The sequence below is a fragment of the Larimichthys crocea genome, chromosome XIII (assembly GCF_000972845.2).
Source record: "Larimichthys crocea isolate SSNF chromosome XIII, L_crocea_2.0, whole genome shotgun sequence".
Lineage (NCBI taxonomy): Eukaryota > Metazoa > Chordata > Actinopteri > Sciaenidae > Larimichthys > Larimichthys crocea.
Window position 1 is genome coordinate 22017507 of NC_040023.1, and position 16138 is coordinate 22033644.

The 16138-nt window shown below is 38.4% G+C and overlaps 1 protein-coding gene across 3 annotated transcripts in view; it reads right to left on the reverse strand.

The window, feature by feature from the left end:
- dnah5 (dynein, axonemal, heavy chain 5) overlaps positions 1–16138 on the reverse strand; it is an 84695-nt gene that overhangs the window by 42158 nt on the left and 26399 nt on the right. For all 3 annotated transcript variants that reach the window (XM_027287384.1, XM_027287383.1, XM_027287382.1), the window contains exons 33-56: positions 15900–16099; positions 15595–15748; positions 15240–15403; positions 14881–15037; positions 14533–14745; positions 13866–14090; positions 12802–12974; positions 10357–10427; positions 9820–9927; positions 9504–9691; positions 8589–8783; positions 7818–7952; positions 7614–7721; positions 6980–7133; positions 6584–6730; positions 4988–5229; positions 4692–4865; positions 4020–4224; positions 3628–3770; positions 2873–3007; positions 2387–2509; positions 1876–2089; positions 1368–1591; positions 65–263 (exon numbers count right to left, since the gene is read on the reverse strand). In XM_027287384.1, coding sequence (XP_027143185.1) covers positions 65–263; positions 1368–1591; positions 1876–2089; positions 2387–2509; positions 2873–3007; positions 3628–3770; positions 4020–4224; positions 4692–4865; positions 4988–5229; positions 6584–6730; positions 6980–7133; positions 7614–7721; positions 7818–7952; positions 8589–8783; positions 9504–9691; positions 9820–9927; positions 10357–10427; positions 12802–12974; positions 13866–14090; positions 14533–14745; positions 14881–15037; positions 15240–15403; positions 15595–15748; positions 15900–16099 — 4051 coding nt within the window. The remainder of the gene's footprint in view (positions 1–64; positions 264–1367; positions 1592–1875; positions 2090–2386; positions 2510–2872; positions 3008–3627; positions 3771–4019; positions 4225–4691; positions 4866–4987; positions 5230–6583; positions 6731–6979; positions 7134–7613; positions 7722–7817; positions 7953–8588; positions 8784–9503; positions 9692–9819; positions 9928–10356; positions 10428–12801; positions 12975–13865; positions 14091–14532; positions 14746–14880; positions 15038–15239; positions 15404–15594; positions 15749–15899; positions 16100–16138) is intronic.

Below are 16138 nucleotides of genomic sequence, written 5' to 3' on the forward strand. Positions count from 1 at the left end.
ATTAAGATAATACAACAACAATGTTGAAATGTCCCAGTGCTTTGTCTTTTTGATTTAACAGTACCTGTTGCCTCAGGTGCGTCTCGTAGAAAATCAACAAAGTATCTGTCTTGTCCATAGTCCACCATGTTCTTGTGCTCCTCACCAAGCTCTTCCTCTACCAGCTTTGCCAAAGCCTGGTCGAACCAGTCCACATCCTCAGGCATGGTAAATCTGTCAGCTATCACACGTTTGCACTCGTGCTTCCACAATGCTAGCAGCACCTGGGAATTATGTTTATATAATGTAATTATGTTTATGCTTATTATTGCTGTTATTCAAGCCAACTAATGCAATCCAGCAGCACATGTGAGTGTTGCTACTGAATTAGCTAATTCAGCTCTACTGCATACAAAGATATAGAGAGCATAGCATGTGACAAAAAACACTACTGGATTAGAAGGAACGCTTTATTCTTTGATGGAATCAGGCGGAAAAATATTCACACGAGCAAAGAAAAGCATTGAGCCGGAACACTAGATCTGGATTTATTTATGCTGAAATCCATTAAGACAGACATTGATTAGGCATATTGATTTTAGGAACCCTGCACATACAGCAACCTCATCATGAAATAAAACGCTGGGAAAGTTCTCTTCATTTATATTATTCTATTTTGTTCAAGTGGTTTAGTTTGTGAGTCCGGGTGTCAGGAGGGATGTTGAGCATATTTGCTTAGACCCTGAGCAGCCTGAGGTAGAAGATATATTTCATTGTTTTCAATTATTCAGTAAGGCCACAAACCAACAGGGATTTGGCCACCTCAGCAAGAATTGAACTCGCCATGCTAGAATTTTCAATTCTTCCATGCCAACACTTCTGTCTCTCTCCAATGCTGTAAATAAATAATATGTTTTAATACATCATGTAGTCATACAGATATCTTTCTCTGTCAGGGTTTATTGTACTCTGTACCACACTCCACTGCACTATGTCACATCTCTCTGTGTTCTGTTAGCACACAAGAAACCAGGAACTCATGTTAAAACACCTGGTTACTATAAAACCTGCATTTACGTAGAGTAGCATGTGTTAGTTCTAAGGCTGGCATAAGTATTACTTATACAAGACCTTTTTTAGCCTTTGGCTTGATGTCATAGTTAAAGGCTTATGTCAGTTTAACTTTTTACTACATTAGATATTTTATCAGTCTGATTTTTTTGTTATTTACATTATACATACATTCTTGCAAAACCCAGTAACACATGGTCAAGAAATCAGCTTTAACCAGTACAAATCTAGCCATGTTAACCACCTTATTTTATGTTATCAAAAAAACAAAAAACAAAAGAAAACTGACTGTCAATTAAGCGCTTAAATCTTCTCACCTGGACAGAGCTGACCACCTCAGCATTGGTATTGAGCATGCCTTGCCAGATCCGGGACAGATCCCTCAGGTTGAAGATGTAGTGGAATTTGGCTGGAGTTGGAAGCATCTTGATCTTGGTCAACTGCCAGAGACGACGGGTCAGGGACACCAAAAGGGATACAGTACTCCGTACCTCACTAGCAAAACCGCGACGTGCACAGAAGTGGCCTTCACCAATCACACCTATATAAAAGGGTTAAATGTGGGATAGGTGTCAAGTTGAAGGTGGGAAAGTGACAACACTGTACATACTGTCTGGCTTGTGAAATAAAATTCATCAAACAGTTATCAAATTATTATGTTACGTTGTATTACAATTATGTAATAACAAATACTAACTTTGAAGGAGAACAATGAATGTCTCTAACTGCAAGGATAATATCATTTCCTGATTAGTGTACTTCTTCTTACTTAGTACAGTATTATAATATATAGTAGTTTAGTTAGTTGGCATTCTTTTTACTAACCAAATATCTTGTCAATGGAAGTATTGGAGGGGAGGGTACAGTTAAATATGGAGAACTGCCTTTTCAGTCTCTGTGGGATGTCATTACGGCCTCCTCCTGGATGGATCATAGCTGCCAGAAATTGAACATCCACAATATTGGTGAACTCTCCTGGTTTCTCGAGATTGAAAAACCCATTTTGCTCCATAAGCTGCCTGACAATCTCATTGGTCACCTATAATGAAGGGCAAAAAAAGTAAGCTCTAATCAAGAAAAAGTTTATTTGTTATTAGTTCATATTAACATTTGTCTTTGCTGTTATCATCAGTTTGTTTAATTGTATAATTTAATCAAGACACATAAATGTGCAAAATTAAATTGTCTATTAAATAAAAAAAATAATTGAAACAAAATTACCCTTAATGCAATTCCAGAAGAAAAGGACAAAACTAGAAATGTGTCATTAATTGAGCTAGATACTGAAAGGATATGTTTAGTATTTCAATTAACTGATGTTAAAATGATCCATAACCTGATCTCCCCATTCGTTGATGACAGGCAGGTTGATATCATCTATAAAAATGGACATTTTCTTCCCAGCAGGGGGTCCATAAGTGGTCCCCATCCTCTTATCCACATAGCTCTCTACTGTCCTCTAAAAAAGGAGGAGGGGGAACGAAAACAATAAGACAACACATATGGAGATTAAAAAAAACACAGCAAAAAGCAAGAAGAGGGAAAAGAAAAGGACAGATCTTGTACATTCCACTCATATATAATCCATAGCATGTGCACCTTAGCTATGCGCATAAAAAAAGATAGCAGTCCTTCCTCCAGCCTGCACATGATTAATCAAACCAGACATCAATCAATACTACTTTATAAGTTCATGATAATCCATGACAAGCTAACACATATGTAGAGACATTCATCTTCAAATGAAACTGCAAAGAATGAGACAGAAAGCTGTCAAACCTAAAACAATAAAGTAGAGACAAAGCCGTCACTTCTGTTTTACCTGGAACATGAGCGGTGTGGTTGCAGAAGAGAAGTTGAGACTCTTGCCTATGTGGGTCTCAGGATCATACTTTGACATATAGCTCTTGATGATAACAGTCTTGGCTGTTCCCTGCTCTCCAATCAGTAAAACAGCCTAGGAAAAAGTATATAATTTATGATACTTTAATTCATCAGGGTAGTTTTATGTAAGACACAACTCTATATACACACAGGTAATGAGAGAGAAAGATAAGAAAGGGAACCACTTTTATTGCATGCATACATGCAAATACACACTGGCTGGATGATGAATGCCACGTGGTGGATCATTTCATGGGCTTTTAAATAGTATATTGACCACAGCATTTTAATCTGGTCAGTTAGAAGAGCTGTGCTGCATCCAGCCATGCTGCCATGGTATTGATCTGAAACATGTGCATGTGTGTGTCAACTCAGCTCTATCCAGAAACAAATAAAGCATTATACACTGAACAGAGAAGAGATTAAACAGCACTAACATCTCTAAAACCTCATAATAAGCCTTAAAGAAGCCATGAAAGGGATGTTTATCTACTAAATGTTCCAGTTCACACCTTCTTTTTAGGTATGTGGTAATTGAAACATTAGTCAATGTTTCAGTTAATAAAATGAAAAACATCATATCAACACATCCAGCATCCACCACATGGCACACTACCTTTATGGATGTAGCCTTTAATTTCTGACTGGCAATAAACAGATACACTACTTTTGTTTTCATTAAGCAAACCTCACCTTGCCCTGCTTGGCAATGGTCCGAATCAGAAAGTCTGTTCGAACATTGTCCACATTGGGGACCAAGATCGAGCTGTACTCTGGGGTGGATTCAGATGGATAAATGTACTCCTCCATTCTGCTGCTCCAGTGAACCCAATGACCTGAAGAATAAGAAGAGTACATTTGCATGCATTAAAAATTTAAACTGTGGTGTAGAAATTAGTACAAACTACGACAGTGACACATCCAAGTTTTCTTCCTATACAAGAAATATTTCAATTTTTCATGGTATGATTTGATGCACCTGCTGCATAAACGTGCAACATGAAGCAGAATTCTTATGGTTGTTAAAGAACAGCTTTGATATTCCCTGGCATCTAATCTACATCTGTTTATCAATGTATGCATACCATCTGCTGTGATGTGGTAGTCAAACATGGTGTCCTCACTGTCAAGAGGAATATTTGGCAAGTTTAGACAGATACTGTCATTTCCTCTGAGCCAGATCTCCATCTTTCTCCGGTCGTCCAGTTCCAGTAAGGCTCCAGTGCTCCACATTAGGGCAAAGACATACAGCCGCTCCAAGTGCTCTCTGGATAACTCACCACAGTGCTCCTGTAAAGTAACGCCTATTTTAGATGAGGGACTTTGTGCAAACAATTAATCAAGCCATCTGACGAGGTCACAATAGATGCTTATTTTCATAGACCCTCAAATAATTAACTGAATTAGATAAACTTGGACACTGCAATACGTAATTATTACTAATCAACATTACTGATGTAAAAATTGTTCAAACTCAATAACATGAAGGTCAAATTTGTTACTGCCAGTTTTACACCCTACAGTAATTACATAAAGTGTCATAATTACAGCTTTTCATAGCTCCGTTGGTGGAGTTGCATTTTCTCCTGATATTATAAAGACTTACAATTGGAATCATTTTTCAATCAATGCGATTAAAAAGTACTCCACTTACATTTGTTCAAGTTGCACAACCTGAAGCAAAATAAGTATTTCACAGATCCATTAGCTTCCTAGTGCTATCTGCACCATGAATGGGAATCCTGTTGTAACATCACCTTTGGTATGAGCCCCTGCAGCATGTTGATGCACTGCATGATGACAAAAGCCTCTAGCATGTCCATCTTGAATTCTAGTGACTGCACACTAAATCGGTAAAGCTCAGAGAAGGAGGAAGAGAAGAGTCCCCTCAGAACCTCTGCTTCTTGGGGAGAACGTTTCTTCAACCAGCCCTGAAAAAAAGTATAAATGTAAAGTTAACTGTATTTCTTTCTGTTAAGCAGTTAACCAAATCGTGTTGAGTCTGATTTTAGTTTTACTTTTGTGAAATCAGAATTTCATGTAGTAATTTCACCTCCAGTATAGGGCTCCAGTTGAGCACAGAAGAGCTCATGAATACCATGCCGTTGCGTGAGACAGTGGCTGGAGAGGCGTTGTCAATGTTATGTGGCTCAAAAACCACTTTGCAGTTGGGGGCCATGGGTATACGGTCTCCATTTGCAAGTGTGAGAGTTCTGTTGTCGTCCAAAACTGAGTTTAGGTTTTCAATCCAGATGGCATCAACTGGTCCATCGAGGACTATCCATATGTTCTCTCCTGAGAGAGAAAACAGTGTTTTTGTTTCTTTATATGGATAAGAATATGATATGATGCATGACCTAATACCTTCACAAATAATTTGCTCGGTGGCAGCTTGAAAAGGCCTCTGAATGTGCAGTTAGTGCACAGAAAAAGTGGCACCACACTGCTGTCTCTGCTCAGTAGGGAGTTCAAAATGTCACCTTGTTCATATGGTGTGGCTCTACAATAAAAAAAAACTACCTTGGCACTTGGCCAAGAATCACAAGAGCAGACATGGATCAATGTTGTTGTAAATATACATTTTAATATGCTTCCTCTTTTGAAGTAAAAAACACTCAAACATAAAAAAACAGCTCAGACAAACATAATCAAGATGGATGTAAGGGGGAAAAAAAATACAGTAAAGCTGTATGTAATTGATGAATGTGATTCATGCTTCTGTGAGACGTACCGTGGTTCGATGTAGATGTTTAATGTTGTGTTTAATGTTTAATTGTTTAATGTTATGTTGTGATCACTGACCTAAATGATTTGGTTCTAAATCAAAGGACTCAAAAGTTATTTATTACCAAATTGTCTGCTTCTACACTGAAGTCAGATGTAACAGAACAGGCTTGGGATGCTGTTGCTACATCTGTTGAATCACAGCCTATTTTCACAAGGCATTTCTTTTCCTTGTAGAATACTTCACTTAGAAGCCCAGTCACGACTCCACATTGTCTACTTTTCTGCTGCACAAGTGAATAGTATGAACAGCAAGCAGCTGCACAGCAATCGACAAAACATAATGGATATGCATCTCACTCAAATGTATGCATCTGTAATGCAACAGCATTAGAGCAGGCACTCGATATATCAGATGCATATTTTGACACAAAAACACAAAATGTATATTCATGTACACGCATTTTTAATGAAGTGGGTAGGATTAGGACTGAGTAGAAAGATAAAACAACTGTTGGTGCTGCTTTGAACTATGGATGCCAGAATGTCCCTAGATATTTAAATTTCTCTGGAACATAGTATAGTAACGCACTAGTTCTAGAAGAAAGAAGAAAGACGAGTAAACCCTAGATTACTAGGAGTACTAATGAATCATTTGAGAATTCATTTAACTCAGCAGGGATCCCTCTCATGTTTTCTTCCTTCATGTTATTTAACTTGAGGATGCTGTGATGAAACCATGCTTCCTTATTTACCCATTAAATAGTCATTACAGCATGTGGTAAGCTTCCTATAGACCTTATAAAGATGAAATATTCTCCAATTTAGACAAAATCATTCAAAAGCATTCTGCAGCAAACTTTATTCATGCCAGCTCATCTCACCTCAAGTATGAAACCGATGTTGAGTAAGCAACTTTTCTGACCTTTCTTTGCTCTCAGTGTTTTCCTCCAAAGTGTAGAGAAGATGCCGTCAGTCCAGTCATTTGTGGCCACATCCAGTCGACCAAACATCTGAGGTGCTGTGATGGCTTTGGGGTTCATGCGCATCTCTTTGTGAGGATGGCCACACTCTAAGAGAAGATAGACATTTACAGAGACATTTGGAAAGTAAGCGTATCCAACACACCAAATTTATGAAATCAGGAACATGCACACAAAAAACAACTTAACAACGAAGTAACAAGGTGTTACTTTAAGTTTAGAGGGAAAAGTGAGATACTTCTCGCTTTGTCTGTCACACAGACAACAACATCAACCTATTTGTCATGTGTTTGTGTCTCTCTCTGAACATGCATCCCAAAACATGCACAAAATTCTACCTGTCATAGCTTTCATCAGTGTGTGTATACAAGTTGTCTTTCCGGCCCCACTGGGCCCCAGGGCCATCATGCCATGTCGGACCCTCTGAGTCTCAAACAGCTGGATGACCTTCAGCTTCCAGGGAGGGTGATTGATTAGGCCTGCATCCTCAACCTAAGAGAGCATGATTATATTATACACATCTACAGTTCTACTATTATTATAATACTGTACTGAACAAAATAAAAAATAGATAAAATTACAGGTTCACACAAATTTAAAGAAGATGCATAGAGAAATATAACAAGTGTACATCATTGCAGGGATGAAGGCGCATAATAAACCAAAGACACACAACAATACTGTAATTTTTTTTTTTCCTACTTTCTATTTTTTCTGCACTGTTTGCCACAGTTACTTTGTTTAGATCCCTGACAAATGGTAAATGACACCATTGGTATGCCTTTGGGTGCTATATCTTGAAGCATTTAAGACTGACATGAAAGATACAGCAGTCACACAGACCATTAGTCTTTTGCCCAACTTTACTCAGCTTCTTCATTTCCCTCTCTCTCTCTCCCTCTCTCCCTCTCTCTCCCCTACTGTATTTCTCAACCATTTTGCTCAAAGAAACTCATCCCTCCACACTCCTACCTGATTGTCGATGGCAGCCTCTAGCTCAGGGTAGCCTGCTTTATCAAGTTGGATTCCTGGGAAGAGGTCTTCAATCAAGCTTAGAAAGAGTGGCTCATCCTCATCAATCTAAAAGTGAAGTTTAAGAAAGTCAGCTTGATGATCTATTCCAATTTATATTGTTTCTATCTAGCTCTATTTGATTCTTTTTTATTTTAAACTGACCAGTTTCGATAAGTTCATGTCCCTGAGAACCCTCATAACGATGGTGGACTCTGTGTCACTGGGGTTGGCTCGCTTGGCTGCTCCGAGTGTTCGCAGCACTGACAAGATGTTCCGTAGGCCAAAATCGTAGTGAACCTGGACAATCACAAATAGCATTTTAGATTTACCTCAATGTGTTTGCAGACAGCTGTGTAAAAAACAACTCTTTATCTATTCCCTTAATGTTTCAAGTCTATATAACACACATTTAGAAGTATTTCAATAATCTTCACTGCAAATTAAATAATAATGTTGATAAGAGCTTAAGAAATAATTTGACTAAAAATCCCCATACTTTTAGATGTAATGCATAAAAAAATATTTATTTATTTATGAATGATATCAGTGGGAAAGGCTCTACACACTTAAGTCCAAATTAAGTATTTAACCATAATACTCATCAGTACTTCATCATTTGTAGGGTTTTGTCAACTGTTTTTTTCCCATGCATGACAAAGCACAGGTCTGCTCTGTTTGGCGCCATTATAAGCCCTGGGAGTTCCCTTGAAGTTTAGTAACAAACAGATTTATAAATGTATAAATAAATACTTGTATCAAATATAAGTGCAAACGCTTCTTTTCTCCATTTTTCAATATTTTAATATTTTTATTCTAAAAGCCTTGCATTATGTGTGCTATGCCACCCAACAATATAAAATATGCAGGATAGTAAGAGCCTGAATACTGATAACTGTCACATTTTGCACTCAGGTTTCTTTTTCTTTTTTTTACCTGTTTGGAGAGTTGCTCCTCACACAGCTTGTAAAGAGTGAAGAATTTGCGGGCAAGCTCCATGTTGTCTATAAACCCACAACTGGCCAGTTTTACTCTAATGATGATTTGACGGTCAGGAACCATCATGGCCACAGAGCGAAAGTTGATCTTAAGATTCTCAGGAAGTTCCTGGCGACCTGCATAACCTGGGTTCTAATTGTACAGAAAAGGTAAAAGGACGAGAGTAGTTTTAAATGGGAAACAAATGGGAAAAAATGAAATATTGCATGTAGTATTATATACTGTAGAATCTTAAATTATACTCAAATAATATAAATCAAAACTAAAAGGACATGCGGGCCATATAAGAGACAGATTACAGATATACATGTAAGCAGGCATATGCAATTTGTACAATTTAAAACATATATGTGCACACTACGTGCAAACTCTTGTTGTACTTACTCATGACGACTGTACACCAGAAATCTACACAAAATCTTTTAATTGTTCTACATTCATAGCAAGCATTATCATTTAGCTAGTCATAATCCTATAGACACATCTCACTCCCTCCTCTCTGCAGATATTGTCTTTGATTACTGTCTTTATACACACATGTACTTGCAGGCACACATGCACATACACACAGTAAGAACAAAAGAAAGAACAATTTCTGACCCCTCTTCCCATGGGAGAATTATGCGACTGTTCTCTTTTTAATGACTTGCCTTGGGATAGCAACTGTGCCAAGGAGATAAATCTAACTATTACTGTATAAAGAGTATGATAATGAACACTGGCTAATGTTATTAATAAAGAGGCCTAATGCTTATGAAACAGCGCATGGTCCAGGTCAATTCAGAATATATCAGTGTATTAATAGCAACTACTCTCTAAATTTTGAGAGCATGGTACTTTTGTGTCACTGACCATGGTAAGGAAGATGCCAAACTCGGGGCTCATATCCACATTGTCTCCATCAGTGAAGACAAAACTTTTACGACGTTCCTTCTTGCAGGTGAGAACTATGGCGATCTGCTGAGCCGCCACAGACAAAACTGGGAGGTCAATACGGTTGAACTCGTCAAAACAGCCCCATGAACCAGACTGAGCCAGACCTGGAAATCAAGACACATGCAACTCAGTCAGTCCATTGCTAATTAACTAATCGTACAACAAAATTTTACTTAACACAATTATCTTTATCTAGTTCTGATAACACCAATTTGCTTTTTGTGATTCTTACCTTTAAATATTCTTCCTAAGCCTCTGAAGTCCATCTGGTCAGAGCAGTTGAAAACAACAACATACTTTCCCAAACAGCGGCCCATGTCTTTTGTGGTCTCTGTCTTACCTAATAACAAATGACAGATTTGTCAAATCATAAAACAAAGTGCAATAATTTTTATTCCAACAGAAAACCAAATTAATTCTACAAAAGAACTACTAAAAATATATAGTTAAGTGGTTCCCAACCTTTTTGATTTGTGATCCCTTAAAATTAAGCAGTGTTGAGCTGTGACACCAATTTATGGGTTACCACAGAATGTATTTGAGTTCCACCAAAGAGGGATCCTTTAAACTGGTCTGATGCATTTGGATAATTGCCTGAATTATGTGATTGTCTCATTGGTAAAACTATTGTCTAGTTACAGTAAAAATAAAAATAAAAACATTCCATCATCTCTTAAACAGACAACTACTAGTGCTATGTATATGTAATGTTAAAACCATCATTTCATAGACAGTTTCTCAAGGCAATACTTTTAGGCCTCTGTATTACCTGTTCCAGCAGGACCCGCAGGGGCTCCACCCATACTCATACCAAGAGCCTGGGCTAGGGTGATGTAGCACCTGACCAAACATAGACAAGACGGCAGGTAAATTCCAAAGGCATGATATGGTTAAGAATCTGCTTCTTTGCGAAGCAGTTTTCATTTCCCCTCACATTCAAGTTATCACATAGTAAAACTAATATGATATGATTCTCCACAGGGAGGTTGGAGGTCAGGCTCAGTTAGAGAACACTGCCCCCAAAGCTTGTGGGGATTCAGTGTCTTGCTTAAGGACACTTCAGCAGAGAGGATGACTGACATCAGGACCTGACCCAGGTCCTCTGGCTGAATACTGCTCTCCATTTGTACTGCATGGCTGGCCTCCAGTCAAAAATCACAGTGGAACTACACTAGCAGCCATTGTCATGACCTTCAGAGCATGACAAGCCAAACCACAGCTAATAGTAAGCTAATAGAAAGAATATCCAAAACTCATTTCTAATAATCATTGTGTCTTTATCCATTTTCACACCTGATGCAGTAACACAGGGAATGAAGGGCAGTAAATGTTAAAGAGGAAGAGAGTAATAGAAAGTAAAGCAGCATAGCACACACTAATTGATGAGAAGAAATCAGTGTTTCAGGGAAAGAAGGCAGTAAGAAAATCACGGCTGTCTGAGTGCCTTCGGCCATAAGGACAGTGTGCCACTTCTTTGTAGAGCTGCTGTCTGATGTCTGCTGGTAGCTCCTTCCCTGCTGTTGTCTCTTTTCATTTCTCTCTCCTTGTCTCTCATCTTTTTTCTCACTGTCTCATCTCATTTCTATCTCTGTGTCTGTTAGTCTGACACTGGCTGTTGGTGGACTTCTGCCTACCTCCCTCTGTTTGATTCGCTTTCTCTCTCTCTGTCAGTCATGTCTTCTGTCAGTGACAGAGGTGATGACTACTGTGCAGTGTGAGTGCCTACTCCTCTCTAATTCTCTCTCTTCTCAATTCCACTGCTCTCTCTCTTTGTCTCCTTTCTCCTCAATTAGTCTGCCACAGAGACTGTAACCCATTAAATATGAATTGATGCCATTATTAACATTTCTACTACATCGCAGCAGCAAATAATTACTGGTACAGCATGTATCTTAAGCAATTTCATAAATTACCGTGTTGTTGCTGTGAGAAACTGTCTATTTCCATCTGATCTATGAAAACCTCTAAATACTAAAGGCAGTATAGAGTTGTTGACCATATTTCCTCAAACAAAAGCCGTCGACAAAAGTAGTCAAATAAAAGCCAGGTCTCAAATAATGGCCTGGGTGTCGTCGGCATGAACAAGTAAAAAAAATAATGGGTGGATAAACTCCCAGTGCCTGCTATAAAAGTGTGTGCCAACTAAGTATAATTGTACATTTCTCTGTATATCTGTACATCACTTTAATTTAATAAATTCAACAATTATGCTATTTCCACTATTATCACTTGTGGTTCTGGATTTTTCTGTCTTTGCAGCTGTGCCACAAAATGGCTACATTTGTAGTACTGTAATGGAACAGTGCGAGTGAATGGATATACGTTACAGCTAGTTAAAGAGGTTTGTGTTAACAGTGTAATGCAGTAACACACTTTTAATGTGGCAAACAAGATTTGATCAGGAACCAAGGATTTGTACTAAAATACAACCAAATATACTTATCAAACAGAGGGAATCACAAATAAAGGCCTGTTTCTAGAATAAGACTGCTTCAGGCCTTCTGGGGCTGAGGTAAATACTGTGGTGAACTGTGCAATTATTTCAAGGTTGTCATGTCCTTGAAAAATGTGTTTCATAAGATTTTAAACCTAAACCTTTAGATACTTTCATTGTTAGTGACAACTTTGGAGAAATAACTCTTTTGGAGGTGAGATACACTTTTATCATCCTAATGACTGGGTACTCCCTGTTGGTGAGGGCATTTCAGATGACACGGAGACCAAAGTAAAAGACTCAAGCAGAAGCAGTGCTTAGCATTTCTAGTTATTGGTAGTTGCTACATTTGAAGTAAATAACAAAACTAACATTTCTGGACATGCTCTCTTCACTGCCATTCTTGATGAAGGACCTAGTTGTGCCCATGGATGTAGTTGTGTCAAGAATTAAAAATTCAAACAACTGGCTAATCACTATATCAAGTTTATCAAACAACAACAATTATCAAAAGCAGCCTTCACTCTCTCAATTCCACCATCAAAGAGGTGTGGCGAGATGGAGTTTCAGAATATGTTAGAATATGTTTGAAGCATACTGAAGCATTCAACATTGTCTGTAGATGTTTAGGTCTGTTTATTACTTTTTAAAACGGTAAAAATATGGATGTGTTTTTTAAATTCAACAGTAGCTTCTGGTTAGTAAACATACATTCTTATATTTTAGTTCTGTCTTTATGAGAGTGTCTATGTGTGTATGTCTTCAAGGATGGCCCTGTACCTGTCAGTCAACGGCGTGATGACCAGCCTTTCAGTGCAGCCCAAGAATTCATTCTGGTAGACAAAGCCCACGTCTGTGATGTTGATGATCATCTTATCTGAGTCTTCATTGAAGTAGAAACGACACTGCTTCAGCCACTCAAAGTCGTTGGGGCTTTTGACATGGAGTCGGCACTGGAGGGAGAATGGGTAGGGATGACAGTGAGAAGAGACAAAGAGAAGAAACAGAAGAGTGATGAGAGATAAGAGTAAAGGAGATGGAAAAGGGGAGCAAAATAAAAGGATGAGAAGAAGGGCGATGAGTGAAGAAAAGGAAATCGAAGGACACCATTCAGGGGGGTAATGTGAGGTGCAAGATAAAAGCAGGAAGAAAGGGAAAGGGGGGTTGAAGGGCAGGATGTGTAAGAGGGCAAAAGATGAGAGGAAGGTTACATTAAAAAGGTGGAAAGAAGAGAAAAGGCAGGTAAGGGTAAGATGAAAGAAAAGAAGTGAGATGCCATTAGAAGAAAATTAGGTGTTAGGAGGCAGGAGTAAAAGGAGGGTTGTGAATTGAGAGGTGAAATACAAAGAGATAAAACATGTAAGAAAAGAAAAGACAATGGGAAGATGGGAAACCGTTATATTATAGGTAGATATAGAGGAAAAGGAATTAAGGTAAAGAGGGCAGCAAAAAGGTGTTTGGAAAAAATGGGCAGGAGAATGGCAATGTTTGTGGGAGAGATAAGAGACGGGAGAAGAAAATACATGTATAATGGGATTAAATATTATTAAAAAAACTTGACACTTGTGTTATTCACCTTTGAGAACAGCTAGGCAATTTACTGTACCTGAAAGAAAGACTTCAAAAACAGCCCTTTCTCTAGGTCTAAATATCACTTCACTTGCAATGAAAAAGCTTTGAAGACTCGTCAGTTAGAACTGACTCTTCTTCTGACACCCCTACACTAGGGTATCTGAATATCAAATGCAGTTTTACAAAAGGATAGACATCCTGAGCAGGGGATTCTGATTACACAAACCTGAGCTGAAATTCTATGTGCCTGTTGTGATCAACAACATACTCACCAGGTCATCAAATATATCCCTTTGGTGGACATGGATGGTGATGAGGGTCTCATACTTTGTCCTCTCCACAGCCCCGAGGTCTCTTGTGGTCATGTCAATCAGTGTGTTGAGCAAATCCAAGAAGAGCTGGTTGGTTTTGGCCATAATGCGCCGATCGTATCGGGCATTGGTCAGAGCCTCCTCAGAGTCCCGTGTCCATATCATCTGAATTCCTAGCAAGCCAACCTTGATCAAAGACAAGGATATATGGTAATCACTACGTGATGGTCAAATGTACAGAGAAATTTCAAATTGTAATTATTGTTGTTAAGCAATCCAATAGCATTAATATTAATTTTAATAACTTCCTTGAATACAGAAAGTTACACAATGTTGGGAACTACAGAGATTGAATTAAGAACAACAAATGGTCTTGGAAAGTTTACAAAATATCCCAGGAATTAAATAAAGTACAAGATTAATGTTAATCACAGAATCACAGAGATCTTCTACTCAATCACACAGAAATCAAATTGGTAAGGCCTTACTCATATAATTACATAACTTCATGTATCCAGTATGTTTTATTTTAGAACATAGTCCTTATCCAACAATCACTGATAGTAATTGTATGGCCCATGTTTCTAAATATTAGTTGATTAGGTCTTTGAATCCAACTATGATCTACCTGAGCAGGGAAGGAGTTAAGGAAGTCGATGAGCTGGAAGCCAGAATCCTGGGTGGTCAGGGCAGCATGTCGGATCACTAGGTGCAAAGATCTCTGGGATTCCTTCAGCAGAGCATTGAGCCAAACCTCTACATTTCCCTCTGCTGTGACAGGACGCTCCAGCTCTACAGTCTCCCCTTCCCGTGATGATACAGCCAGAATACGGTCGTAGACCTGAGGAGAACAACATGAATGATAACATAAAAATATTCTCCTTTTCTAGACTATTCAGTCAGTCTATCACTGTATTACCCCGACCTGTCAGAAGGCCAACTATGTAATGCAAACAATAAAAACACTCCACTTCACCTTGTCATGAAATCTGACACTTTTGATGTTGTCAAAGACGTTGAGGAGATGTGCTTGGATGGTGTGGGAGTCAGAGGCCTGGCCCAGGATCTCCAGCAGTGCAGGGTCAGAGACGAAGAAGAAACGAGGAAACAGTAGACGCTTCTTCTCCAAATAGCTGTTTGACAGCATGATAAAAAAAAAGGTACTTGCAATAGTCTGTCTCAAAGTAACAGCAAACCAGAATCATGTGTAGTAGTATATTAAAATGGCAACAAAACCCCCAAAATCTCTCCACCCTTAGAATAATATTGGAACTACTCACACTTTACATTGTTTTGAGGTGTGATTTGATTATGATTTTGGTCCATTGTACTCACCCTGTAAGTGACTTCTGGCAGATCTCTAGCTGTTCAAGGAGGTGAGGAAGCAGCTGGCCCATAGTCTCATCCCCCACACATGACTGTACTACATTGGGCATCTCATGGGCTCGCATCATGATCTTCACCCATGATTTGTCGATGTTAGAGAACCGCTTTGCCTCCTAAAAATGGTTTAGTTGATTATTTTTCTAATAATTATTTTTTATTGCTAAAAGTCATGTTGCAATACAAAGATATTTGGTCGCTTGTTTTAAAAGCTACAATGAAACATATTTTTTTAGTTTTAACCTGATAAAAGTTTCATTTCAATTATCAAGTCAAGTCAAACATAACTAATTCACTACAATTCTACCTTTGGCAGCTGTTTAGCAATGTCTCCACCCACAAACACAGCCTCCAAGTAGATCCACAGGTTCTGAACAGTCATCCAGTTTTCTATGATATCCGTGGTGTTCGACAGATTCTGAACCCACTTCTGAATCTGGGCTTTAAACGGGGTGTTATACCTGAGAAATTAGTTACATCAGCATGTAAAAGTTTTGCATTAAACCACTGCACAGAAAATTATTTAATGTTTAATTTAATTAAATGTAATGGCCTTTAAAATCAAGATCAAAATCCTTGCACTGATGCATATGAGAATCAACATTTACATACCTGTTGCTCATAAGAGATCCTAAAATCATCAGGCTGTCCTCCATGCTAGTGATGATTTCTGATGTGCTATCTCCTCTCAGTAATAGCTCTCCTCGGGTCTTAAAGTTGGCAAATGTAAAAGTCTTGTTGTCCCACTCAGCAATCACCTGCTTTAGCTTCTGCTCAATATCCCGTTCTTTCACAGCACTGATACAGATATCCTGTGTAACAAAGACCCCAATTAGTTCAAATATTAACAA